This window comes from Oncorhynchus gorbuscha, linkage group LG02 (assembly GCF_021184085.1).
Source record: "Oncorhynchus gorbuscha isolate QuinsamMale2020 ecotype Even-year linkage group LG02, OgorEven_v1.0, whole genome shotgun sequence".
NCBI lineage: Eukaryota > Metazoa > Chordata > Actinopteri > Salmoniformes > Salmonidae > Oncorhynchus > Oncorhynchus gorbuscha.
In genome coordinates, this window is record NC_060174.1 from 21,967,867 (window position 1) to 21,995,841 (window position 27,975).

General features: G+C 41.0%; 3 protein-coding genes and 1 pseudogene across 9 annotated transcripts; 2 read left to right on the forward strand and 2 right to left on the reverse strand.

Moving 5' to 3' along the window:
- Positions 1–2,363: 2,363 nt before the first annotated feature.
- Positions 2,364–16,122, forward strand: LOC123989677 (annotated as a pseudogene).
- rfxank (regulatory factor X-associated ankyrin-containing protein) lies at positions 15,303–18,920 on the reverse strand. The gene is made up of 9 exons (XM_046304666.1): positions 18,628–18,920; positions 18,298–18,426; positions 17,981–18,103; positions 17,620–17,685; positions 17,385–17,485; positions 17,158–17,283; positions 16,989–17,055; positions 16,789–16,869; positions 15,303–16,659 (listed from the first exon to the last, which is right to left on the reverse strand). The coding sequence occupies exons 2-9, from the start codon at positions 18,419–18,421 to the stop codon at positions 16,607–16,609; spliced, it is 741 nt and encodes a 246-aa protein (XP_046160622.1). The 5' UTR covers positions 18,422–18,426; positions 18,628–18,920; the 3' UTR covers positions 15,303–16,606.
- borcs8 (BLOC-1 related complex subunit 8) lies at positions 18,803–26,622 on the forward strand. Of its 7 annotated transcripts, none has more exons than XM_046304599.1 (6): positions 18,803–19,135; positions 19,290–19,402; positions 19,593–19,657; positions 23,494–23,601; positions 23,934–24,039; positions 25,475–26,622. In XM_046304599.1, exons 1-6 carry the CDS (start codon positions 19,021–19,023, stop codon positions 25,772–25,774), a joined length of 807 nt encoding a protein of 268 aa, XP_046160555.1. In that variant the 5' UTR covers positions 18,803–19,020; the 3' UTR covers positions 25,775–26,622. The 7 variants fall into 7 exon arrangements, with proteins under 7 accessions (XP_046160555.1, XP_046160565.1, XP_046160574.1 ...); XM_046304609.1 differs by having other exon boundaries at positions 25,478–26,622; XM_046304618.1 differs by having other exon boundaries at positions 23,948–24,039; positions 25,475–25,614.
- On the reverse strand, positions 23,177–27,797 carry tmem221 (transmembrane protein 221). Its single transcript, XM_046304586.1, has 3 exons — positions 27,063–27,797; positions 26,436–26,521; positions 23,177–25,267 (listed from the first exon to the last, which is right to left on the reverse strand). Exons 1-3 carry the CDS (start codon positions 27,353–27,355, stop codon positions 24,735–24,737), a joined length of 912 nt encoding a protein of 303 aa, XP_046160542.1. The 5' UTR covers positions 27,356–27,797; the 3' UTR covers positions 23,177–24,734.
- Positions 27,798–27,975: the final 178 nt, after the last annotated feature.

A 27,975-nucleotide genomic window follows, 5' to 3' on the forward strand; every position in this document is an offset into this window, starting at 1 on the left:
ACAAGTGATTGCAATTTGTAATGAAGGCAGCAGAGCATATTGTGCAAATGCTTTGCTTCTTAATGGTTTAATTAAGAACCTCACTAAATTGAAGAAAATTCTAGCGTTGAGATGAGCGAGTGGGTCTTCCAGATACAGCAGCACAGACTCCACCACAAGCAGATTGTGACGTACAGTGTTGCCCATTTTCTGCTTTATTAAAAAGAGAGGGAGCCTCAGAGCACGGCAAATGTTGTCTACACCAAATTATTTACAAATGCATAACATTGTCGTGTCACTCTCATTTCCTTCCCCAATTCAACAAAGGCCTGCGTCTGGGCCTCTGAGCCTCTCAGAAACTGTGTTTTAGTTGAATTAATTAACTAAAAACTTTCACAACTGCCAAACCTAAATAAATACATGAGGGGAGGTGCATTACCTTTTTTTTGTTTCACAGTGTTTCCAATCCTCATTATTCCAGCCTTCACTAATACGCCCACTCCCTCATAAGCATTCAGGTTTTCCCTCCTGGCTGACTTTTAACTAGCAGAACTGCAAAGAGGGTTAGTTCATTCAACCTGTCAGCTAGTGAGTTCATTTATCATTTACCCAGGCGCTGCAGACCTAAATCTGCTTCCTGCTGCCAGGCAGGGTCCTCTGTCCCTCAGCAAGCAACTGGGATTAATGATCCTCCTCATCAGGACAATCTGCACAAGTGCCCACAGCTCATAAACCCTGGCTGGGATAGATCAAACCTCAATCCGCTCTGTAAGGCTTATTTATCTCCCCAGTGACCGGTAAACAGACCCACACTCCTTACTCCTTTCTCTCTCTATCTATCTATCTATCTACAAGACCATCTCTCAACCATTCTCTCTATTCTCCATCTCTCTCAACCTCTCTCTCTATCCCCCAACAACTGTTTGTTTAGTCCAATACACAGGTTGCAGGGAATAGCATTTAATATCATAGATTTAGATCTCTCATTCTCTATCTCGTTCTCACTCCCTCTTTCACACAGCCCCAGGACATCTTGGCTTGGGCAGGACTGGCATATTATCAATCACCCAACCCCAATCTGGCCACTCACTGTGTTGTTGAATCACTGTGGTGAGGTACAAGGGAAGATGTGAGGACAATCCCTGCAGTTTTGCTAGTCCAACCCCTATAACCTCCACCCCCCATTGATAGCAATTGTCATACAGGCTTAACTCCACCAGGTTTTGCAATTCAGACTTATTGATTATCTGCAGAGCGGGGAGCACCATGCCAAAATCTCAGCAGGAGGTTCATCTGGGGTGATAATGAGCTCCTATGAAAACACAACATCCTCTATCACCGCTTCTCCTTCTAGGTGTTATTAACCAAGAGACCTAGGCTATGTAAAGGATATAGCAAGCCCTCAAATCTACATCATTTAGCTTTAAAAGCTACAAAGCTGGCCTCCAAAGGGTGTATTTAATTATTCAAAATGGCTTTAAAGACATCTCCATTGAATGTGAAATGTGAAATGTCTAAACCTTAGACAAGGATATAGCAAGCCCTCAAATCTACATCATTTAGCTTTAAAAGCTACAAAGCTGGCCTCCAAAGGGTGTATTTAATTATTCAAAATGGCTTTAAAGACATCTCCATTGAATGTGAAATGTGAAATGTCTAAACCTTAGGTCTGCCATAGCAGTTTGACCACATCTAAACCTTTCATAATATGATGGAACTGTGTTATTAAAATGGATGCTTGAAGATTGCAATTTTGTTGATCAATGCACCTTGTTTGTGGTTGGTTGGCTTCAGCTCCAATCCCCTTTGATCAATTTTAATTTAGATGACCTTTCATCCATTACCTCAATATCTCTTGGCACCAATGTATTGATGAAATGGTCTGAAGAACGCACTATTTTCAAATGCCATTTTAAACCATTTTACCTCAATTACAGATAGCCTATAAACCATGGTCACATGAAATTGGGATTCATATCTGGCTACAGTAGGCCTATGTGGACCGCCTACACACATTGATGCTGAGTTTAAACCTTGGCCTTAAAGGGAGGAATAGATGCAGTGGCAAACTGAAATACTAGTGTAACAACCTAGGATTAAAAATGTAAAAAATCTTGCGCTTTCTTTAATAAGGAGGATGCCCTTTAGCGCTGACCTCGTCCATCGTCTGCACTGCATGGAAGAGCAAAACCCCACATGAACCTAATCTTTGGCAAAACGATAAATAATGTCATGAATGGAATAAGAAAAAAGCCAAGGAACACGATTGCCATCTAGCGGAGAAAGAGCTAATCATGTTGAAGTCCTTTGCCAGTACTGTCGTACATCGAAGTGCTTCATCTCTGTTGAAATACGGCAACTTGCCTTCATTTAGGAAATCAGACATGGCTTCCTCAGTGATTTGCAGCGAAACACAGAGCAGGGCAGAAAGCGTGTTATAGTTCGACATTTTAACAGATGTAGGTGCGAGTTAGATGTTTTTACTTTTAGATATCACCACATTTGATAAACAGTTCAAATTAAACGTGTGTTGTAGATATAAAAAATAAAATGGCGTCTGGCATGCAAAGCTGAAATCCCCCTTGAACGTTCCATAACAGACCAACGATTTATAAAAACCCTGAATTGCTGACGTTATGGCCATTGAGTGGCTTTGAAGCCACCGATCGGCCATATTGGCACTCCCCAGAAGGAATAGTCTATAGGAATGAAGGCAAGTCTACAGTACTTAGATTAAATGTTTCAAGGACAAAATGACATGCCTTGCAGTCCAAACACAAAGTAGACGGGATGTCGGGCTTAAACCCTCAGCCCTTGAATGACGTTATACATGGTCACATCTTGAGTGTACCTTAAATGTCTCTTGTCCAAGCCAGGGAAAGTGATCGGAGAGGCAAAGTCTTTGGTGGAAATCTTGAAATTGATCTTTAAAACAACCAACCTAAAGATATGAAGGTATGTGTGTACCAACCCACAAATGTAAATCACTATCCACAAACAAACAGATTACTTTGTTTTATTTTTATAGCTGCAGATATACAGGTCATTTCCAAGGGCCTTAAGAAAAATCACTGCCATTGAGATTTGCATATAGGAGAGTGAAAGATTATTGTGGGTAGCTGGACAGGTAGGATGACTGACAATAGTCAATGTGAACAGGTCATGTGACAGAGGAATGGATGAGACTGAGGCAGGAATTCCTTTAACCACAAAAGTGGTATATTTACTGGGCAGTTTGCTGCATAACAAAGGAAACAGAATAACATGTATCCAATCAAATTCAAATCAGAAAGTCAAATCAGAATCATTCTCATTATTAACCGAATGAGATCATTCAGAAATAAGGTTCCATAGGAATTCAATATGAATAAGAATGGAGTAATTTAGGTTCATATCCATTCATTATAAGAATGAGAAGGATAATGCTTATAAATCTCTGTTATCAGTTATTCAATCTATAATCTCCAGTTGATATCAGAATTTATCAGTTCAGCAAACAATTACATTTCATATTTCATCCTGCCAGCTTAGTCTTTATACGTACATGTAATTTCATTACATTTGAACCATATTTCAATGGTATAATTGGCCTGTGATGATCTGTAGGGCTGTGATCATTTCCCATTTACATAACACAATATGTTTGAAGCGTGCGCTCCAAGCTGCTCTCCGCGGTAATAACTATAAACAATATTTATTTATTTATTTCACCTTTATTTAACCAGGTAGGCAAGTTGAGAACAAGTTCTCATTTACAATTGCGACCTGGCCAAGATAAAGCAAAGCAGTTCGACAGATACAACGACACAGAGTTACACATGGAGTAAAACAAACATACAGTCAATAATACAGTATAAACAAGTCTATATACAATGTGAGCAAATGAGGTGAGAAGGGAGGTAAAGGCAAAAAAGGCCATGGTGGCAAAGTAAATACAATATAGCAAGTAAAACACTGGAATGGTAGTTTTGCAGTGGAAGAATGTGCAAAGTAGAAATAAAAATAATGGAGTGCAAAGGAGCTAAATTTATTAATTAATTAAATACAGTTGGGAAAGAGGTAGTTGTTTGGGCTAAATTATAGGTGGGCTATGTAAAGGTGCAGTAATCTGTGAGCTGCTCTGACAGTTGGTGCTTAAAGCTAGTGAGGGAGATAAGTGTTTCCAGTTTCAGAGATTTTTGTAGTTCGTTCCAGTCATTGGCAGCAGAGAACTGGAAGGAGAGGCGGCCAAAGAAATAATTGGTTTTGGGGGTGATTAGAGAGATATACCTGCTGGAGCGTGTGCTACAGGTGGGAGATGCTATGGTGACCAGCGAGCTGAGATAAGGGGGGACTTTACCTAGCAGGGTCTTGTAGATGACATGGAGCCAGTGGGTTTGGCGATGAGTATGAAGCGAGGGCCAGCCAACGAGAGCGTACAGGTCGCAATGGTGGGTAGTATGGTGGCTTTGGTGACAAAACGGATTGCACTGTGACAGACTGCATCCAATTTGTTGAGTAGGGTATTGGAGGCTATTTTGTAAATGACATCGCCAAAGTCGAGGATTGGTAGGATGGTCAGTTTTACAAGGGTATGTTTGGCAGCATGAGTGAAGGATGCTTTGTTGCAAAATATGAAGCCAATTCTAGATTTAACTTTGGATTGGAGATGTTTGATATGGGTCTGGAAGGAGAGTTTACAGTCTAACCAGACACCTAAGTATTTGTAGTTGTCCACGTATTCTAAGTCAGAGCCGTCCAGAGTAGTGATGTTGGACAGGCGGGTAGGTGCAGGTAGCGATCGGTTGAAGAGCATGCATTTAGTTTTACTTGTATTTAAGAGCAATTGGAGGCCACGGAAGGAGAGTTGTATGGCATTGAAGCTTGCCTGGAGGGTTGTTAACACAGTGTCCAAAGAAGGGCCAGAAGTATACAGAATGGTGTCGTCTGCGTAGAGGTGGATCAGAGACTCACCAGCAGCAAGAGCGACCTCATTGATGTATACAGAGAAGAGAGTCGGTCCAAGAATTGAACCCTGTGGCACCCCCATAGAGACTGCCAGAGGTCCGGACAGCAGACCCTCCGATTTGACACACTGAACTCTATCAGAGAAGTAGTTGGTAAACCAGGCGAAGCAGTCATTTGAGAAACCAAGGCTGTCGAGTCTGCCGATGAGGATGTGGTGATTCACAGAGTCGAAAGCCATGGCCAGATCAATGAACACGGCTGCACAGTAATGTTTCTTATCGATAACTGATGGCAGGCTCTCCCAATCGCAACAGATAGTTCAGATGAAAGGTAACAGATTCGGTGGATTTACGTTGATTCACAGACGCACAGAATGTCTGGATTAAAAAGAGTTGAGGAAGAGAAAGCAGCGAGTTGGGGCGGTGGCGATTTCCTCCTTTCTAATGAGTTGAGATCTGTCAGACATTTTCACCTCACCTAATTAAAGCGCCCCTGGCCCAGCTGAGCATGTGGCCATGAATTAAAGGACGATTCCACCAACTCCATGGGCCTTTCTATAGAGAGATATGCGCAAACATGACAGATATTTGGAAGCGCTTAGGTCCCCTAACTTTGGCGATTTACATAGCAACAGAATCAACTTCCGGTAGACAGGTGTAGTTCTAGTATGCTTAACTGAAAGGATACTGTTCGTTTACAGTATACTAAAATTAACTTATGTAGTATATACTCATTAAGTATGCAGTACACAGTATTTTTAGTGTGGGTATTCGAACACAGCTACCATTCATTTACAGTATACTCAAATTAACTGATTGTGCACAGTATGTTAGTATGAGTATAAGAACATAGCTCTTCACTCGCTCCCTCAAGCTAATTTGCGGGCCGAAGGGGTAATGTTTGTGAATTTTTCATCCACTAAAGATGGCAATCAAACTGCATCCGGTTTTGACGAGGGTAAATGTCTATCACGAGGACTGAGGGGGTAAAATGTCTATCACGAGGGCTGAGGGGGTAAAATGTCTATCACAAGGGCTGAGGGGGTAAAATGTCTATCACGAGGGCTGAGGGGGTAAAATGTCTATCACGAGGGCTGAGGGGGTAAAATATCTAGCACGAGGGCTGAGGGGGTAAAATGTATGTGTTTGTACTGCAGCCCCGTTTCTAGTTTAATAATTTCACTGCATCCGCTAGCTAGAACATCTGAAAAACTATGTACACAACCAAAAAACTTTGATTTGAAAATGATATACTTTCAGGACAATGTTTTCTAGATTTTTTATTTATTTAAAATGATGCTTAGCACACATAATATAATTTAAAGTATGAATTAAGGTGTCTGTAGTAGAATAAATGTGGCCAAAACAAATGTAGACATTAGTAAATGCATTTCTATAGCTTTCTAAATATTTTTTACACTGGTGAGGGAGTGCCAAGATGGAGAGGCATGGTGGCTTCAACACAGCGGCCCCTATCAGTCAGCTAGTGTATACAGTATATAAATAATTGGAAAAGATACATAGTCCTTCTGCAGCAGGATGAAGTAATGACTGTAAAATTGCCACAATGTATCTTACAGAGTAAGCTCTGTTCTGAACAGAGATGTTAAGCAATTCGGGAAGAAGTACATGACTCGTATGAAGAAGCGTGCTGGAACTCTGACCAGGTAACTATAATTACATGACAGGTGCGCATGCACTCAAGAGGGACAGTATTGGCATATGTGTGGCAACAACAATGATGAAAACGTGGGTCCCAATTATTAGACTGGGTGCCAGTCTGTTTCTGCTCTCTTGCCAACTCCTTATGGAATTTTTAATGCCAATGTTTTGCTAGACAATAACAATGGAGTAGGCAAAAGTACAAACAGATCTGGGACCAGGGTACCCAATCATCTCTCCTTTCTTCTGAAGTATGCACCACTGCTCTTCATGGATTTGAAAGGAAATTACTGGTATATGGAAACTCCCTTTAGCCCATGCCTAGACCAATCCAATTATTTTACATTTGTGGGAAGTAGTGAAAAGTGTTAAAAATCAAATGACCAGCCTTTCGTGAACTTGCACTTGACTTTTCCCTCTCACAATATCTACTTTTGAGGAAAAATGTACTTACTATGACTGTGATATGTGATTTGTGGTTGTTCCACCTAGCTATCTTAAGATCAATGCAATAACTACACTGAGTGTATAAAACTTTAAGAACACCTTCCTAATATTGAGTTGCAACCCCACCTTCTCCCTCAGAACGGCCTCAATTTGTCGAGGCATGGACAAGGTGTCGAAATCATTATACGGATGCTGGCCCATGTTTACTCCAATGCTTCCTTCCCACAGTTGTCAGGTTGGCTGGATATCCTTTGGGTGGTGGACCATACCTGATACACACAGGAAACTATTGAGCGTGAAAAACGGAGTTCTTGACACAAAACGGTGCGCCTGGCACCTACTAGCATTCCCTGCTCAAATGCACTTACAGTGGGGCAAAAAAGTATTTATTCAGCCACCAATTGTGCAAGTTCTCCCACTTAAAAAAGATGAGAGAGGCCTGTAATTTTCATCATAGGTACACTTCAACTATGACAGACAAAATTAGAAAAAAAATCCAGAAAATCACATTGTAGGATTTTTTATGAATTTATTTGCAAATTATGGTTATAATTATTGCCCCACTGTACATATTTTGTCTCTGAATGGCACACACACAATCCATGTCTCAGTTGCGTCAAGACTTAAAAATCATTCTTTAAGCTATCTCCTCCCCTTCATCTACATTGATTGAAGTGGATATAACAGGTGACATCAAATCAGATGTTATTTGTCACATGCGCCGAATACAACAGGTGTAGACCTTACAGTGAAATTATTACTTACAAGACCTTAACCAAATATGCAGTTAAGAAAATACATTTTTATAGGTAAGAGATAAGAAAAATCAATAATTAAAGAGCAGCAGTAAATAACAATTTGCGGGGCTATATACAGGGGGTACCGGTACAGAGTCAATGTGTGGGGGCACCGGTGTCGAGGTAGTTGAGGTAATATGAACATGTAGGTAGAGTTATTAAAGTGTATGCATAGATAATAACAGAGAATAGCAGCAGTGTAGAAGAGGGGGGGGGGCAATGCAAATAGTCTGAGATCATAGGGATCATAGCTTTCACCTAGTCAGTGTATGTCATTGAAAGAGCAGGTCCTTAATGTTTTGTACACTCAGTGTAAGTTGCTTTGAATCTGAGCTAAATTACTCAAATATAAATTGGGAGGCACCCTGTGGGTACATGATATTACTACTATTATAAGGCTACACCATATACAGTGCATTTGGAAAGTATTCAGACCCCTAGACTTTTTCCACATTTTGTTATGTTACTGCCTTATTCTAAAATGTATTACATTTTTTTTCCCTCATCAAGCTACACACACTACCCCATAATGAGAAAGCAAAAACTGTTTGTCTTTTTTTACAAATGTATAAAATTAAAATAAACTGAAATATGATATTTACATAAGTATTCAGACCCTTTACTCAGTACTTTGTTGAAGCACCTTTGGCAGCGATTACAGCCTCAAGTCTTCTTGGGTATGACAGTACAAGCTTGGCACACCTCTATTTGAGAGAGAGAGAGAGAGAGAGACAGCTGCATGTGAGCTCTCATTTTCAACATGTTTTTTACAAAAGGACAGATTTGGAGTTAGATCAACTTGGATTTTTCGGCAGGGACATATGCCGGATGCTACCTTCTACAATTTTGGCCACAATTAACTGAAGGGATTATAGCTACCAAGGTGTCCTTTTCCCAAGCTATACGGAGGGTGCTCTAGCAAACAAACAGCAGAGACCCGAAGACACCATTCAACCTGGAACAGAGCGAGTAGTGTTGTCTGATGCTATTTTGAAAGCCAAGAAGAAGAAAAAAAGAAAAAAATGAAGTACATTACAATGATACATTTTACTTTATGGGGACTGAATGCTGAGTTAAGGCTGCCAGGCTTGCTAGGACAGACCAGATACAACTTCAATTAGCACTAAGGTGTGACTACGTGAGATGTGTCGAGGCCTTTGGGCCCAACAAGTGGCAGGAGTCTTTGAAGCCCCCTCGTGCTGTTCAAAGACCAGTAGTGACACTTACTCCCATTGCCTGCTGCACCGCTGCATGGATTACACCTGGCTAGAGTTATAAAATATGACAGCTTGTGTTGCGTTGCGTCAATCTTTCCTCAGTTAACTGTAGGCTACATTTGTCCTAGCTCTTTCCGATTTGGATGATTGTGTTATGCTAAGGAATATCTGTGAATATCAGAACATTGCATCCTAAAATAAATGGCTCACATTATGGATTTAACTTTGTAGGGACTATGTTTGTGTAAATAGTTTCTGAAAAAAGTGTGGCCAGCTCAAATGTTGATTGTTGCGTCATTCGAAACTGGCCGTTCTAAATAAGCGTTATAATCACATGGGTGTGATCGTGCGCTTCAGTAACCACTGTGACTGTGTGACCCGTGTGATGGTACGTGAAAGGGTTAACCTCTCTGGGATATGTGGGACGATAGCGTCCCACCTCGCCAACAGCCAGTGAAAGTGCAGGGTGCCAAATTCAAAACAACAAAAATCTCAATTAAAATTCCTCAAGCCTTTACAAGTATTTTACACCATTTTAAATATAACATTCTCATTAATCCAGCCACAGTGTGATTTAAAGGCTTTACAGCGAAAGCACTACAAACGATTATGTTAGGTCACCACCAAGTCACAGAAAAACACAGCCATTTTTCCAGCCAAAGGGAGGAGTCACAAAAAGCACAAATAGAGAAGATTAATCACTAACCTTTGATGATCTTCATCAGATGACACTCATAGGACTTCATGTTACACAATACATGTATGTTTTGTTCGCTAAAGTCCATATTTATATCACAAAATCTAATTTTACATTGGCGCGTTACGTTCAGTAGTTCTAAAACATGCAGTGATTTTGTAGAGAGCCACATCAATGTACAGAAATACTCATCATAAATGTTGATGAAAATACAAGTGTTATACATGGAATTAGAGATACACTTCTCCTTAATGCAACCGCTGTGTCAGATTTTTAAAAACTTTACGGAAAAAGCAAACCATGCAATAATCTGAGTACAGCATTCAGACAACAAAGCAGCCAAAAAGATATCCGCCATATTGTGTAGTCAACATTAGTCAGAAATAGCATTATAAATATTCACTTACCTTTGATGATATTCATCAGAATGCACTCCCAGGAATCTCAGTTCCACATTAAATGTTTGATTTGTTCGATAAAGTTCAGAATTTATGTCCAAATAGCTTCTATAAACAACTCCAAACGCGCGTTCAGGTCCAGCCGAACGTTGGACGAAAAGTTCAAAAAGTTATTAAAGGTCATAGAAACATGTCAAACGAAGTATAGAATCAATCTTTAGGATGATTTTATCATAAATCTTCAATAATGTCCCAACCGGAGAATTCCTATGTCTGTAGAAAATCTATTGAACGAGAGCTAAATCTCTCGTGACCGCACATCACGAGCCTGTGGCACTCTGCCAGACACCTGGCTCAATCCCCTCTCATTCTCTCCCCCTTCATAGTAGAAGCCTCAAACAAAGTTCTAAAGACTACGGGCCTCCCGGGTGGCGCAGTGGTTACTGCAGCACCAGCTGTGCCACCAGAGACTCTGGGTTTGCGCTCAGGTTCTGTCGTAACCGGCCGCGACCGGGAGGTCTGTGGGGCGACGCACAATTGGCCTAGCGTCATCCGGCTAAGGAGGGTTTGGCCGGTAGGGATATCCTTGTCTCATCGCGCACCAGCGACTCCTCTGGCTGGTTGGGCGCAGTGCACGCTAACCAAGGTTGCCAGGTGCACAGTGTTTCCTCCAACACATTGGTGCGGCTGGCTTCCGGGTTGGATGCGTGCTGTGTTAAGAAGCAGTGCGGCTTGGTTGGGTTGTGTATCGGAGGACGCATGACTTTCAACCTTTGTCTCTCCCGAGCCCGTACGGGAGTTGTAGCGATGAGACAACAATTGGATACCACAAAAATGGGGTAACAAAAAATTACATGTAAAAAAGTTCTAAAGACTGTTGACATGTAGTGGAAGCCCTAGGAAGTGCAATATGACCCATTTACACGGTATATGTCACGGCAGATTTCCTCCTCTTCCTCTGAAGAGGTGTAGCAAGGATCGGACCAATACGCAGCGTGGTAGGTGTCCATGTTTTTAATAGGGGACAAAAACTGAACACACTTTACAAAATAACAAACGTGGCAAAACCGAAACAGTCCTATCTGGTGCAGAGAACACAAAGACAGGAAACAATCACCCACAAAATACCCAAAGAACATGGCTGCCTAAATATGGTTCCCAATCAGAGACAACGATAAACACCTACCCAATCTAGGCAACCATAGACTTATATAAACACCTAGAATGAACACAAACCCATAAATCTACAAAAAAACCTACACAGTACAAACACCCTAGATGAGACAAAACCATTCATTACCCATGTCACACCCTGGCCTAACCAAAATAATAAAGAAAACAAAGATAACTAAGGCCAGGGCGTGACAGTATATTGGAATGGCAAAGAGTTGAAAAATTACAAACATCAAATTTCCCACTTCCTGGTTGGATTTGTCTCAGGTTTTCGCCAGCCATATGAGTTCTGTTATACTCACAGACATCATTCAAACAGTTTTAGAAACTTCAGAGTGTTTTCTATCCAATACTACTAATAATATTCATATATCAGCATCTGGGATAGAGTAGCAGGCAGTTTACTCTGGGCACCTTATTAATCCAAGCTACTCAATACTGCCCCCCTGTCACCAAGAAGTTAAGGAAGAGTGTTTTGAATACTGATGTTATCCTTTCTAGTTATAACCTTTTTCGGCAAGACCGATCTTCCAAAGGTGGGGGAGTGGCAATCTTTACCAAGGATCACCTTCAGTTGTCTCCACCAAGTCTGTCCCCAAACAATTTAATTTGATGGTTTCAAGCATTAAACTTTCAAATGGCTCTTTGTTGACTGTTGCTGGGTGCTATCATCCTCCATCAGCACCGGTCTGTACCCTACCTGCCCTAAGCTCTCTCCTAACCCCATATCCTAAGTCTAAATTTGTCCTGCTGGGTGACCTAAAATGGGACATGCTTAATACACCTGACCAAGTCCTAAAGCAATGGCACTCCCTAAATCTTTCTCAGATCATCACCAATCCCACAAGGTATGACTCCAAACACCCAGAAAAGGCTACTCTCCTCAATGTTATCCTCACAAATAATCCTGATAGGTATCAGTCTGGTGTTTTCTGTAATGACCTTAGTGATCACTGTTTTACAGCCTGTGTTCGTAATGGATGCTCAGTGAAACGACCTGTCCTGATTTGTCATAGACGCTTGCTAAACAACTTGAATGAGCAAGCATTCCTTCATGAACTGGCCTGTAAAATGGTATAGAATCAGCTTCATCCCCTCTGTCGAAGACGCTTGGACCTTCTTTTTTAATATTTTCAGTGGTATTGTTAACAAACACCCCATAAAGAAAATGGAATTAAAAACAGTTTCAGCCCCTGGTTCAACCGTGATCTTGCAGGGTTACTCTACCTCAAGAAATGCATCTGGTGAAAGGCTCGGGACACGTGTACTCAGGCTGACTGGCTCAGGTAAATGAGAAATAAGTGACTCAGGCCATCTGGAAGGCCGAAGTTGGTTGCTTTTAAGGAGCAGTTCTTTCTCTGTGGGTCTAACCCCAAGAAGTTTTGAAATGGTTAAAGACCTGGAGAATAAACCCTCTTCTTTACAGCTGCCAATGTCCCTTAATGTTGATAATGGGGTTGTTACTGACAAGAAGCACATAGCTGAGCTCTTTAATCACCACTTCATTAAGTTAGGATTCCTATTTTTATTTTTATTTTTTATTTCACCTTTATTTAACCAGGTAGGCTAGTTGAGAACAAGTTATCATTTGCAACTGCGACCTGGCCAAGATAAAGCATAGCAGTGTGAACAGACAACACAGAGTTACACATGGAATAAACAATTAACAAGTCAATAACACAGTAGAAAAAAAAAATGGGCAGTCTATATACAATGTGTGCAAAAGGCATGAGGAGGTAGGCGAATAATACAGTTTTGCATATTAACACTGGAGTGATAAATGATCAGGTCATGTACAGGTAGAGATATTGGTGTGCAAAAGAGCAGAAAAATAAATAAATAAAAACAGTATAAAAAACAGTATGGGGATGAGGTAGGTGAAAATGGGTGGGCTATTTTCCTATAGACTATGTACAGCTGCAGCGATCGGTTAGCTGCTCGGATAGCTGATGTTTGAAGTTGGTGAGGGAGATAAAAGTCTCCAACTTCAGCGATTTTTGCAATTCGTTCCAGTCACAGGCAGCAGAGTACTGGAACGAAAGGCGGCCAAATGATGTGTTGAGTAAGCCATGCCTCCTTGCCAGTCCAACATTTCCTCATCTCCCACCCATTATAATGTGACTATCCCTGATGCTTCTCCCTCTTTTCCCCTGCCCCAGTACAAAGTTTCTCCCTGCAGGCGGTCACTGAGTCTGAGGTGCTAAAGGAGCTCCTTAAACTCGACCCCCCAAAAACATCTGGGTCAGATTGTTTAGACCCTTGGGCCTCACTCCCCCCTATATGAGATATCTACTGCAGCCCTCATCCTCCACATACAACACTCGTTCTGCCAGTCACTTTCTGTTAAAGGTCCCCAAAGCACACACATCCATGGGTTGCTCGTCTTTTCAGTTCGCTGCAGCCAGCGACTGGAACGAGCTGCAACAAACAATCAAACTGGACAGCTTTATCTCAATCTCTTCATTAAAAGACTCAATCGTGGACACTCTTACTGACAGTTGTGGCTGCTTTGTGTGATGTATTGTTGTCTCTACCTTCTTGCCCTTCTCAATCCTTTGAAACCAAGATTGAACTCTTTGGCGTGGATGCCAAAGAGTGGCCACGTCTGGAGGAAACCTGGCACCATCCCTATGGTGAAGCATGGTGACGGTATCATGCTGTGGGGATGTTTTTCAGCTGCAGGGACTGGGAGACTAGTCTAAATCGAGGGAAAGATGAACAGAGCAAAGTACAGAGAGATCCTTGATGACAACCTGCTCCAGAGCACTCAGGACCTCAGATTGGGGCGAAGGTTCACCTTCCAATAGGACAATGACACTAAGCACACTGCTAAGACAACGCAGTAGTGGCTTTGGGACAAGTCTCAGAATGTCCGGACTTGAACCCGATCGAACATCTATGGAGAGACCTGAAAATAGCTGTGCAGTGATGCTCCCCATCCAACCTGACAGCGCTTGAGAGGATCTGCAAAGAAGAATAGGAGAAACTCTGCAAATACAGGTGTGCCAAGCTTGGAGAGTCATACCCAAGAAGACGCAAAGCTGTAATCGCTGTCAAAGGTGCTTCAACAAAGTAAAAATGTCTAAACAGTTTTTGCTTTGTCATTATGGGCTATTGTGTTTAGATTGATGAGGAACATTTTGTCTTTAAAAAAAATCAATTTTAGAATAAGCCTGTAACAAAATGTGGAAAAAGTTAAGGGGTCTGAATACTTTCCGAATGCTGTGTGTGTGTGTGCACACTACACAACACACACAAAAGGTGAGGTGAAAGCCTGCAGCAGACTAACCCATGACACTGTGGTCCTTCTGTGGTCCTTCTGTAGCTATGTTTGTCATTTATTGTCATGTCTTGTCCCTGCTCTTTTTTCCCTCTGCTGGTCTTGTTTGGTTCTATCCCTCTCTCTCCCCTCCCTTTCACTCTCTCATCTCTCTTCTCTCAAGTTGGTAGAGCATGGCGTTTGTAACCCAGGACACTGGGTTCGAGGGACACCTACGTAGAATGTATGCACACATTAACTTTTTATAAAAGCAGGGCATATATTATTATTATTATTATTATTATTATTATATTATTATTATTATTATTATATTATATATTATATATATTATATTATTATTATTATTATTATTATTATTATTATTATTATTATTACACTAGCACCTGAGTTAACTTTTTACTGTGAGTTACTCTGGAATTCCCACAGTCCTTCAGAGTTTCAGAATTAAAGGTGCAGTTCCAAGGTGGCTTTTCAGGTAAAACGTGGATTGGAAGGTGTTAAATATACACACACACACACACACACACACACACACACACACACACACACACACACACACACACACACACACACACACACACACACACACACACACACACACACACACACACACACACACACACACACACACACACACACACACATACCTCCTTTGGTCAGTGTACCACCATGAAGAACAATTCGCATGTGAAATAGGACAAGTAAGTACTCACCAAATGATTTATTATTAAGGTATTATTTTCAATGATTCATTGTCATACTATGCTATAACACGTCATATGTAAAAAAAAAAGAGACAGACTGTCAATGATCCTGAAAAGGCTTTCACTTTCCCGTCAGGATGCCCAAAAGATGGAGACTTGGCTAAAATCATAGATTTTTACCCAGAAGACAGCAGCTCACTACAAATATCCTTCAATGTATTATTAAATGTCTCTAAAATCATACCAGTTCAAATTAGTTGTAGTAATTCTAGTTCGAGACAGAATGGCCTTGTAATTCAAACGTGAGGCAGCTTGATGTAGAACTACACCGCCTGGACAGGACTCTAGTCTTAGTTGTAATAATTGCTTAAATAAGTTGTAATAGTACAGAAAAGTTATGCCTGGATCTAAATACTGTAATACAGAAATGTTGATTTTAATGCCTAGTAGCTACAGAGCAGCTTTCAATTAACATTGTTCTGTGCCGTTCTCTTTCATTACTCCTCTGCTTATCTGGTTCTTAACTCCACACCCACAGATTTCCCATCCAGGAGGTCCCCACGGTGCACAGGCTACAAATAGTGTTTGAGAACAGTGCCGACTTCTTTGGCAGAATAATTGTTTACTCCTTGGACATCCTGGGGGAAAGAGCTTTGTGACGTTTCTGTTTCTGCGTGAGAGAGGGAGAGACTTATAGGGAAAGAGAGGGTATAGTGCCATTGAAGAACATGACTGCTGGAAGACTACCACCCCAAATTAATTGTTTTGAATGGGAACCATATCTGATTGCTTTTGGTGAGGACATTTTAAGACGTGCGCACACAAACAACAAGGGAAAAGGGAGGATTTGGCTCAGACAAAGAATCTGGATTTTATTGCAGCTTTCCAGGCTTTAAGGTCACGCAACCACCTGCATATTCAAATGCTTGTGCTGTGCATTTGATTTCCCCCATTCCAAATTAACGTCGTAAAATGTCTATGCATTTTGTTTTTGAACATTTGTTTACCATCCATTTCTGCAAAACCTCCAGTTTTTTCAAATATATATTTTAAAGATAGTTTGGGCCCCCCCCCCAAAAAAAAAGAAATATAAGCATTTCCATAATATAAAAAACATGTTGAATAAATGTACAAGATAAGAACCACAGTGTCCCTTAACGTTGGAGCTTCCGTTCCAAGTGTCTTCACTACCAACCGCCTTTTGTGGCGTCAGTGTTTTGGTCAACCACCTCACCACTGATGCCAGCAGGTGATCCTCTGTTCAGCACAACGTCCTCTAACCACATCCTGGTACCCTTAGCTGGTGTCATGCTTTTTTCTTCAGGAGTTTGAGAATATGGTCCTCTAACACCTTTTGGACTGAAACAACACATGATTTACAAAAGTTTTTTTTACTTGATTACATGATTTACTTTTGCCAGGGAAGTTTTTTTTTTAAATGTAAAACTTTTTTGTTGTTGAAGATGACAGATTAGAGAGAGTGCTTACCTTGTTTGTGTCCGAGGGCAACAGCTAAAGCCATTGGACTATACCCAGAATCTGCCTCAATGTTCATGTCTGCCCCTTTATCTGAATTACAATCATAAGACCATCATATGTATTTGTGCCACTTTGAGATGACTACAGTATTTTGGTTTTGGAGATCATTAATTAAAATGACCTGTGTGCAGGGGTATGAGACAACGTACCTAAGAGGGCCTCAGCACACCTTACATGGTTCCCTCTAACAGCGTAAAGGAGAGGAGTACCACCATTCTTAAACATACAACATCCCATGAATAAAATCACCCAAAAACATATTGAAGACTGATGTGTAATATTTCTGAAGAAATCAAAAATCCTAATTTACACCCTTACCCAGTCATAAGCATTGATATCTACTCCATGTTCAAGAAGACGTTTCACTATGACTGCATAGCCTCCTGAGCTCGCCAGGGTCAAGGCACTCTCCCGTTCCCATGCTATCGTACTAGGATCTGCCCCCTAAGACACAAGGTCATAGCAGCCACACAGGTTACAATCAACCACCCTGTTTATGACTAAACATTGAATTCAATGATCAAGGGTCTAGAAATATCACAAACGTTTTCCAGGAGGAAATCCACCATGGCTTTCTCTCCAAACGCTGCTGCCCACATGAGAGGAGTTAAGCCCCGTTCATCCTGGCGGTTTAATAATGAACTGTCTGCAAGGTCAACAAACATTTTAATTTTACACAGGACAATGCCTACAAGTCATCATGCTGGTTCCACAATACTACACAAGTCAGGCAAGTTCTACTCTTTGCACTATTGGTAAGTGGATATGGACATTTCTCACCTTTGCTCAGGTGTGTGGCCACCTGTAAGACCTCCCCCTGGGCAGCTAGCTGGTGGATGGACAGAACTGATGAGACATCAAAGGGTCAGTGTTTTGTACATTTAATTGTCCATATACTAAATGATCTGCATATAATACCTTAATCTCCCTCAGTTATATACAAATACACAGGAATATACATATACAGTGTACATAAAACCACAGAGATATTTTAGGGTCATTCCTGTAACATTCCTGTGCATTATTATTTATTATTATTATCTAATAGATTATGAATGAGAGTGCATACACAGTAGTGTTTAAGGTAATTTGCCGTGAACAGAGTTGAGTGTGTTTTCTGAGTTCAGACAGACATACTTACTGTCTAAAGTAGCTGGTCTGACTGTGACCTCGTTCCCACGCTGCCTATTCGTGAGGGTGGTGGAGTATTTCAACAGGCTCTCCTCCTCATCCACACCCATGTTCTCTGTAGTCACCATCGCACCTGGTAGCAAAGGAGCAATACAGATATTTCATCACATTTGCATACCCCAATGCCTATTATCATTTGAGACTTTATGCAAACTGAAAATGGTGTTGACACATTCACTGCAGACAAATGGACAAGTGTGATTACTGTATGAGAAAGCCTATAGACCATGCAAAACCAGCAAAGAGTTGTAGGACTGACAGTCATACCATTTAATCGCTCTCCTCTGGCCTCCCCTGATAGACATGTAGTGGATTCCAATGCTAGGTCATCTGAGAATATGTGTAAACTGGCTGCAAAATCTGGTATCTCAACACCATCTGTGCCATCCATGGTCTCTTGAATCAAAGTAGAGATATATATTACTATATAGATTAGCTTTAGCCAACAAAAGTCAATAGAACAAATATGGAACAAATGTCTATGATTATCTCACTATCTCTTACTTTTCAAAGCTGAAATGATGGAAAACCATTCCACATCAGCTCTTGCAAAATAGGAAAGTCTCAATGGAACATTATAAATAGATTCATTTTTACCTTTATGTCGCAAGGAATGGTTTATATGTCCAGCTCACAGTATCGGATAAAATAGCAACATCAATGTTTTATTCTTCACCCCAACTTCCTGATATCAAAACTGAAAGTGAGTTTATTTACAAAATCCCATGATGCAATTGATAATGGTAATCCGCCCGAACTGTCCATCCATTCATTACATTGCTTATAAATAACTTTATCCAATTAAGTGTTTTTGAATGTGTGCATGTGTAATGTATGAAATTGTTTGACTGATTTTATCTACGATAATTGTTCAATCCACCAGTAAACGCGAGATATGCCGAGAGAATAAATATCTAGGAACATTTTTTTAAATTCGTGTTGCATTCCGAACATAATTTGTGATGCGCATGACAGTAACACGTAAACTGCATGTTTATTTTTGATAACGCTTTAACACGAATTAAACCCTTGCAAATATTTAATTGTAGATCGTTTACTGTGTATAAGATGGAGGATCAGGAGATGCAACTGAAAGTTAAAAGAGGTAATTATTGAATACTTTATAGTACAATTGTTTGCTAAAGTTAACTGTCATCACCAGCTAGCTAACCTTAGCTAGTAGCTGCATTAGCTAAACAGCTAACGTAGCTATTTCTCATAACAGTATATATCATATTATTATATGTTTATCTCTGCAGTGACTGACAAATTCACGGAGAACATGTACGTGTTGGCTAACGAGCCATCAGTGGCCCTTTATCGACTGCAAGAACACGTTAGAAGGTCCCTCCCAGAGCTAGTACAACACAAAGTAAGTAACGTCAGTGAATCCAAAGCAGTTTAGCTACATATTAACTTGCTAAGGAGAATAAATGTAGTTTTGTTACTTTACAGTAGCTATAATGGGCTGTCCAAAAACACGTCTAAAAACTCAATGTATACCGGTAGCTACTTTTGCAGTAACGTAATTCATAATATTATTCTCTGATCATCTCTTCCAGACAGATATGCAGAGCTGGGAGGAGCAAAGCCAAGGAGCAATCTACACTGTGGAATATGCATGCAGGTAATCTAGCCCAAGATGTACTCTTAAGGAGCCTCAATTACGATACGGTTCTAGAAACATAAAGTCCTTTACTTTCATTTCGCATCACAAATACACTTACTCTACACTGTTTTAATTGGCTTAATCACAGTTGCAGCCAACAGTATTTTTCAGTGACAACATGTTTTTGGTGGCCTTCTTCTGTTACAAACTGGTGTTTGGAGCATGCTAGATAGCTAATTAGCACAGGTGGACCCTCTGTCTTTCGTAAACATGCGCAGTAACATGGAGATATGGCCATGTGGGAACCGTTAAAGGTGTGTATCAATTTAAGTATTTCTCGCTGATATGAAAGGTAAGGTCCTTATGCTTCCAAACCTGTACCGCAAGTGATGTGTGTTAATGTTCACACCAAGCGTCGGGTGTCTTAACAAAACTCTCTCGTACAGAAAACGCCTTCGTCCAGTGACTTCTGTGTAATTTTAATAGAACTGCGAGTCAACCCCCTTTTGGGTTCTCAGCTGAAGGTATGGACCACAGCTGGCTCCATGTGAACTACAATTCTGACACTTTGTTTTAACAAATAGAAATGTTAATAATCCTCGCTTGTGATACGGTTTCAGAAACCTTTGGAACTTTCATACCAATGAGAGAGAATATTTCAAATACGCATTTTAACAAAGTTGCGCCTGGCTGTAAAAAAGCCTGGGTCCGACACATAACGAAAAAGACATTACAGACAAAAGACTTTACAATTGACATGCATTTAAAAACAACATGTAGTGTGTGTGTCAATCTTAGTTACACATACAGATCGGTACATACACACAAGTAGGTCACATGGGGGAGTTGTTGTGCTGTGATACCAGGTTTGCTGTTCAGTTGTGCTATATAAAATGGAAGGGAGTTCCATGCACTCGTGGCTCTGTATAATACTGTACATTTCCTTTAATTTGTTTTGGTCCTGGGGACTGTGAAAAGACCCCTGGTGGCATGTCTGGTGGGGGAAAGAGTGTGTACCAGTCCTGTGTGTAAGTTGACTATGTAAACCATTTGGAATTTCCAACACATTAATGTTTGTTATAAAAAAAAGAAGTGACGTGTTCTTTCCTCAACTCTTAGCCAAGAGAGCATGAATAGTATTACTATTAGACCTCTGATTACAAAGGGGGCAAGACGTGCCACTCTGTTCTGGGCCAGCTGCAGCTTAACTAGGTCTTTCTTTGCAGGACTTCACCATATAACTGGACAATAATCAAGATTAGCTCAAACTAGGGCCCGCAGGACTTTTTGGAGTGTGGTGTCAAAAAAGCAGAGCATCTCTTTAGTACGGACAGACCTCTCCCCATCTTCACAACCATTTAATCTATGTTTTGACCTTGACAGTTTACAATCTAAAGTAACACTAAGTAATTTAGTCTCAACTTGTTCAACAGCTACACCATTCATTACCAGATTCAGCTGAGGTCTAGAACTTAGGGAATGATTTGTACCAAATACAGTGCTTTTAGTTTTGATTTTCAGGACCAGGTTCAGGACCAGTATATTACTGGCCACCCATTCCAAAACAGACTGCAACTCTTTAAGGTTTTCAGTGACTTCATTAGCTATGGTTGCTGATGTGTATGTGGTTGAATCATCAGTAAACATGGGCACACATGCTATGTTTAATGCCAGTGGCAGGTCACTGGTAAAAATAGAAAAGAGTAGAGGGCCTAAACGCAGGTCGATGTGTTGCAATCCGGATGTTTGCTCATGAACGAAGGCAGGTGCACAAGACGGAAGTACATGCACGCGATGCATGCATACTAACAGGTGTTTACAGTTGAAGTCGGAAGTTTACATACACCTTAGCCAAAAACATTTAAACTCAGTTTTTCACAATTCCTGACATTTAATCCTAGTAAAAATTGTTTAGGATCACCACTTTATTTTAAGAATGTGAAATGTCAGAATAATAGTAGTGATTTATTTCAGCTTTTATTTCTTTCATCACATTCCCAGTGGGTCAGAAGTTTACATACATTTCATTAGTATTTGGTAGCATTGCCTTTAAATTGTTTCACTTTGGTCAAGTGTTTCGGGTAGCCTTCCACAAACTTCCCACAATAAATTGGGTGAATTTTGGTCCATTCCTCCTGACATGAGCTGGTGTAACTGAGTCAGGTTTGTAGGCCTCCTTGCTCGCACATGCTTTCTCAGTTCTGCCCACACATTTTCTATAGGATTGTGGTCAAAGCTTTGTGATGGCCACTCCAATACCTTGACTTTGTTGTCCTTAAGCCATTTTGCCAGAACTTTGGAAGAATGCTTGGGGTCATTGATCATTTGGAAAACCCATTTGCGACCAAGCTTTAACTTCCTGACTATTGTCTTGAGATGTTGCTTCAATATATCCACATAATTTTTCCTCTCATGATGCCATCTATTGTGTTATGTGCACCAGTCCCTCCTGCAGCAAAGCACCCCACAACATGATGCTGCCACTCCCGTGCTTCACGGTTGGGATGGTGTTCTTCGGCTTGCAAGCCTCCCCCTTTTTCCTCCAAACATAACAATGGTCATTATGGCCAAACAGTTATATTTTTGTATCATCAGACCAAAGGACATTTCTCCAAAATGTACGATCTTTGTCTCCATGTGCAGTTGCAAACTGTAGTCTGGCTTTTTAATGGGGGTTTTGGAGCAGTGGCTTCTTCCTTGCTGAGCGGCCTTTCAGGTTATGTCGATATAGGACTCGTTTTTACTGTGGATATAGATACTTTTGTACCTATTTCCTCCAGCATCTTCACAAGGTCCTTTGCTGTTGTTCCGGGATTGATTTGCACTTTTTCGCACCAAAGTATATTCATCTCTAGGAGACCGAACGCATCTCCTTCCTGAGCTGTATGATTGCTGTGTGGTCGCATGGTGTTCATACTTGCGTGTGCGTACTTGGTACCTTCAGCCATTTGAAAATTGCTCCCAAGGATGAACCAGACTTGTGGTCTACAATTTATTTTCTGAGGTCTTTGCTGATTTCTTTTGATTTTCCCATGATGTCAAGCAAAGAGGCACTGAGTTTGAAGGTAGGCCTTGAAATACATACACAGGTGCACCTCCAATTGACTGAAATGATGTCAATTAGCCTATCAGAAGATTCTAAAGCCATGACATAATTTTCTGGAATTTTTCAAGCTAAAGGCACAGTCAACTTAGTGTATGTAAACTTTTGACCCACTGGAATTGTGATACAGTGATTTATAAGTGAAATAATCTGTCTGTAAAAAAAAATGTTGGAAAAATTAGTTGTGTCATGCACAAAGTAGATGTCCTCACCGACTTGCCAAAACTATAGTTTGTGGAGTGGTTGGAAAAACTCCAACCTAAGTGTATGTAAACTTCTGACTTCAACTATACATGGACTTGCGAGTGTGCCAGGTGATATAAATTGTGTTGTACCGGTGCTCTTAAAAGCTAGGGAAACAATACTTTTCTGTGTATATTTTGTTTAAAATTTAGAGCAGCTGAAGGACCAACCACACAGACAACTGGTAAAGTTCAAATGTAATTTATTCAACATTCTGGCTTGTCATTAAACTCTACGATTTTGCAGTGCTTTGTTTCAGACTGTATACCAAGAATTGGTATAAAAGTCAGATTTATTAGGTAAGTGTTACTCAACACAGCCAGGTGCATCGGGCAGTGCCAGGGCATTTCCCACAAGGCTGAAGGGGTGTCCAATGACCCAAAGTTATGCGACGGAATTGGAGTCATGGTCTAAAGTCTACTGTTTAGGATTTTAATTATATATTGAAAACATTGATCGACAATTCAATGTTGTATTTGTTAACACACGTTCATATATTCATTTCCAGTGCAGTGAAAAGCATGACAAACAGCAGCCTGTACTTCAAAAGCATCGATGGCCTCCTTCGTCAAGCCATCAGCATGAAGGAACAGATCAGCACCTCCCAGGGGCGCAGGTAAGAGGCAGTAAACAACCACTCACTTTGGCTCTGGGAAACCATAATAACACTGTGTCCTTTACACAGTAACAACACTGTATCCTTCATTTGTCTGATTGCCCACAACCCACTCATCACTGCTGAGGAGAAAACACACAATCTCCCTGCTCAAGGGTGGAGTTGGAGGCTTATAAACTCCTTTTGAGTGAAAGCCAAGGTAACTTTTTCATAGACGTGGGCCACCATTTCTTGTTCGTAGTTATTTTCCTTTGCAATCATCCTTTCTTTGCATTATTTTATTTGCCATTTTTGTGTCTCAGTTCTGTTTACTTTATTATTTCCCTCCATTGGCACATGCATGCAGCGCACATGAAGCGACCCCCTCTCCCATTCCCACTGCCACTCCACCACATCCCCCATCCACTTCCTCCTGACCTCTGGAAGACACTGTCCAAGGTTAGTTGTTCCTCAGGCATCACTCAAAGCTATACTGGGACTCAATGACTTCTAGGCACTCTCTTGACTTTCAAGTAAGTGCACTAGAATTAAGCTGAATGTGCTCATACTGGTTTACTTAAAATGCTCCACTTTATTTTTTACACAGTGTTTTGTATCAACATACTCACGACCTTTACTCAAAGTTATGACATGTTTGTTTTATAGTATGCAGACTAAACACTACCAAATTTATCTACACATTGTGTCATATACAGTTTTGGCAATATATTTCAAAGACCACCTTTGGTCTTTACCAAACAGTTTAGAAAATAAAGCATTTCTCTGCCACTTGTTAAATTGTATAATCACGTAGCAACTATAGCATTAGCTGTAGCTACAAGTTACTAACATTTTCCATTGGAATACCAGTAAGTAAACATTCTAGAGGGTTTAATAGTGATGGTTTCTGTGTAAAAAGTCAATACAAAGGCAATAAGGGAACGAGATGTTAGGAAAGGTGCATTAAAATGACAGTTTCACTGTATGTCTGTATTGAAATGTACAGTAATAGTATTAGTGGTGCTTGGATCATGAAGGGATAACTCAGAGCTTTTAAATAGCTATGGATACAGTATGGATAGAAAATATCTTTCGGAACGTTTGATGGTTGGTTGGTTAGGAATGTACTAACTGCTAAGACTTTGCAGGTCAGGTCACACCAGAGTAGAGTCTTTACTGGAGGCTCCTGACTTGCGGGCCAGCACGCTGCGCATCTCATTGTTAATGCCATTCCAGGGCTTAGATGGAGACTGCAGCAGCCCTGACTCTGTTGACAGGGTCCTGTGCATTCTAGAACCACTTCCACCACTACTGTAGCCCTCCTTGTCACTGCTGTGGCTCTGAGGGCTGTGGGATGGGGAGTACTGATGCTGGTGATGCTGCTTAGGGTCTGTGCAGGGAGGGGGGTAGGACAAATGCCGGTGGAGTTGGGAGTTGTTGCGGTGCCTCCTGGGTTTTTCCCCGTCTTGGAGCTTGCCTTGCCGGGCGGCAGGGGTGCTCCCACCGTGCTGGTTCTGGTACAAGGTGTCAGTGTGTTCCCCACCGCGGTAGTGTTGGGCAGTACGGGCGGCTTTGACCAGGGAGTGAATCACTATCATCAGCAGAATCAGGATGCCCGAGGCCAGTATGCATGCGCTCGCTATGCCTGGCTCTACCTCAAACACCAGCAGCATGTAGATGGACATAGCTGCAGCAGAGAGAGAGGATAGAGAGAAAGATAAACAGAATAAGAGGGTGAGATGGACACAGTGACAGGTACAGAAAGATGAGTCTATACACTGTAAGAAAGATCACTTTTCAGATCCTTTTTCTCCCTGGGGTGGATAACTCTAATGTAGTGCATTGCCACGGTTGTGATTTTGTGACCTATTTTACTATATTGGACATCTCTCAGCAGGAGAAGAACCACAGACCCAAGAGTGCTGAAGGAAGGAGGAGAGAAACACAGCTCTGGGACATGATGATGATGACGACATTGTGGCATTGCAGTGAGGCTCTGGCCAAGTTTCCTCTGAAAGGGAGCTGTGGGGTCAGGAGGTCATTCACCCTACCATCACAATGGTGCCCTGCCCCCACCACCTCAACAAGAGACTCAATGGAATGGAAAGCCAGCAGCTTTGCCAGGACATACATTAACATGTCAAAGAAGTCATTATTTTGGGCCTTGTGTATCAATCAATTGGAGGGGCTCTGAAAGTAGTGACTTTTGCCTCTGCTGCAAATTAACTGGAATATATCTGTAGGAATCTAAATTAAGTTTTCCTTTCTAGGGTCACAACTATTTGGTAGAAGCTGTTAATTGTTTAGCCGTTGGTCTAAATGTATGTAATGTCTGATAATTTAGCTAAAACAGATTCATTTAAAAGCTTGCACGTGAGGTTCATTTGTATTTATTATGGAACCCCATTAGCTGCTGCCAAAGCAACAGCTACACTTCTTGGGATCCAGCGAAAATTAATGCAGTAATATATATTAGAATATAATTTTAAACATTAAAATAAATGTTACAACATATTAACTGTCTCTCTGGAGGCCACTACTCTAATGCAACAAGCTATCCAGGTGTGTGTACATGTGTACCTGTGTGTGACCCTTCAGTCCTCACTGTTCCATAAGGTGTATTTGTCTTTTTTAAATCTGCCTTTATTGCTTTTGGGAATTACTTGATGTGGAATAGTTATGTGGGCTGACTACTGTGTACATAACGCTACCAAATATGTAGCAGTTTGTTACTTTTGATTTTGCCAATGAGTTTGGGGTGACAAGTGTTAAGACCAGCTGGATGCAGATTGCTTTGGTCCACAATATATCCTGGTCATTAACTAGGCCTTACTGTTATTTGTTGTTGGTCTTACCTGCTAAGTATACTGAAACCCCAAGGCAAAATAGTCCGATGGCCACATGTCGGACAGCTCGGCTATCCAATAGGAACCAGTCTGCTCTGTGGGAGGAAATGAAGCAAATGCAATCAGTTACATGACCATACTATTAGTGGAAAGTGCTAAATGATGTATTTAGACCAAAATAAATTCAAGGTTGCAATTAGGCCTTCTGTCCATAATTGTTCCATCATGTGGGATACTTTTCTGCTCAAAATCGATTGTTTTAAACAGACTGCTTTGTAATTACTTGCACTGGAGTGCACAGAAGCTAAATGAAAGTACATTTATAAGCAAAAAGTGGGAAAGAGCAGGGCCACTGAGGCCAGGGGCCGTGCACTGGGTGCATAATGAGGAAATGCTATTGTTCGTCCAGGATTCATACCGAGTTTAGAGATAGGGGCTCGGTCAGTCAAGCAGCCTCTGCACACACTGAAAGTTATGAATGCATAAGAATGTAGTATTATTTTATTTCTATCAATGTCAAACATTAATATAGGCTAATTAAAGCACATTATTCAACCAAATAAACTACTGGTGTATCAGTGATATGTTAGCCTACAACAAATAGCATCCTAAGTATAGGTGTGTTGATCGATTTACCTTTCAGTATCATCTCCTCTGCATATCTCGGTTGTAAAGTAGCTGTGCAGAAGGCAGACCACGACAGAGCTCAAATTGAGCGTGAGAGACAGAGCAGAAAGCACTGTAGACACTGGCATCAGCACTGCCCAAACATTAGTTGGCACGATGGAGATGGTGGGGGGAGATTCCTTCACAGCAATCTGTTGTGTTTGTAAATGGAAAATCAGATTGACCGATAGCAGAGACATAATCCCTGATAGGATCCCTAATAAAGCAAGGACCATCAAAGACCGCTGGCTGTAAACCGTCATATTTGGGTAATAAATCACGGACTGACGTCGACGCACTTGTCTTCCTTGGAAAAAGTTATCGCGGTGGGAATCCACTTTATCCTCCGGATCCTTCTTGCGGTCCTCTTCCAAAGGCTTCAAACTAACATCAAATGTTTTTAAGTGTAGAAAAATGTTTTGAATAGGAAAAGGTAAGAAACCTGTGATTTAGAGTCCGATCATGGAATTAGAGTGTTATTTGCGTATTGTGCGCGAGCACCCACTCCCCCAGCCGAGCATGTGATGTTCTTTAAATCCCCAGATTAAAAACTTCGCAACAACAATGGACTTTTCACTTGGATTCTCCGGAACAATGCGTTGATGTGCTCGTCCGAAGCAGTCCACAGCCCTGGGGAAACTACAAAGTTAGAAACTATTCACTTTCCATTCCAAAACATGAATTACACCGGAATGAAGGCATTTTGGGAACGTTAACACAATTGCAGTAGTGCGCATTGAATTTAAACCTCAAATATGTTTTACATATGAAGAAACCATGCTCTAGAAAACAAATATTTTTATTTGTATATTATGACTTGGTTTTTATTTATGTTGGGTTGACAAGGCCATCGTCATATTTTTGGTGCAGACATGCTATTAAA

Excerpts from the sequence above, each read along its gene's own strand:
- tmem221 (XM_046304586.1), bottom strand. The coding sequence starts at position 27,355 with ATGACGGTTTACAGCCAGCGGTCTTTGATGGTCCTTGCTTTATTAGGG. Across the intron at positions 26,522-27,062 it reads AGAGGAGATGATACTGAAAG|AGCAGACTGGTTCCTATTGG; the intron begins GTAAATCGATCA and ends TTCCTCCCACAG. Across the intron at positions 25,268-26,435 it reads GGTTTCAGTATACTTAGCAG|CTATGTCCATCTACATGCTG; the intron begins GTAAGACCAACA and ends TCTCTGCTGCAG.
- borcs8 (XM_046304599.1), top strand. The coding sequence starts at position 19,021 with ATGTTTATTTTTGATAACGCTTTAACACGAATTAAACCCTTGCAAATA. Across the intron at positions 19,403-19,592 it reads CAGAGCTAGTACAACACAAA|ACAGATATGCAGAGCTGGGA; the intron begins GTAAGTAACGTC and ends CATCTCTTCCAG. Across the intron at positions 24,040-25,474 it reads TCTGGAAGACACTGTCCAAG|CAGGAGAAGAACCACAGACC; the intron begins GTTAGTTGTTCC and ends GACATCTCTCAG.
- rfxank (XM_046304666.1), bottom strand. The coding sequence starts at position 18,421 with ATGGATGGCACAGATGGTGTTGAGATACCAGATTTTGCAGCCAGTTTA. Across the intron at positions 17,056-17,157 it reads ATATCAATGCTTATGACTGG|AATGGTGGTACTCCTCTCCT; the intron begins GTAAGGGTGTAA and ends TGTATGTTTAAG. Across the intron at positions 16,870-16,988 it reads GTGTGCTGAGGCCCTCTTAG|ATAAAGGGGCAGACATGAAC; the intron begins GTACGTTGTCTC and ends ATTGTAATTCAG.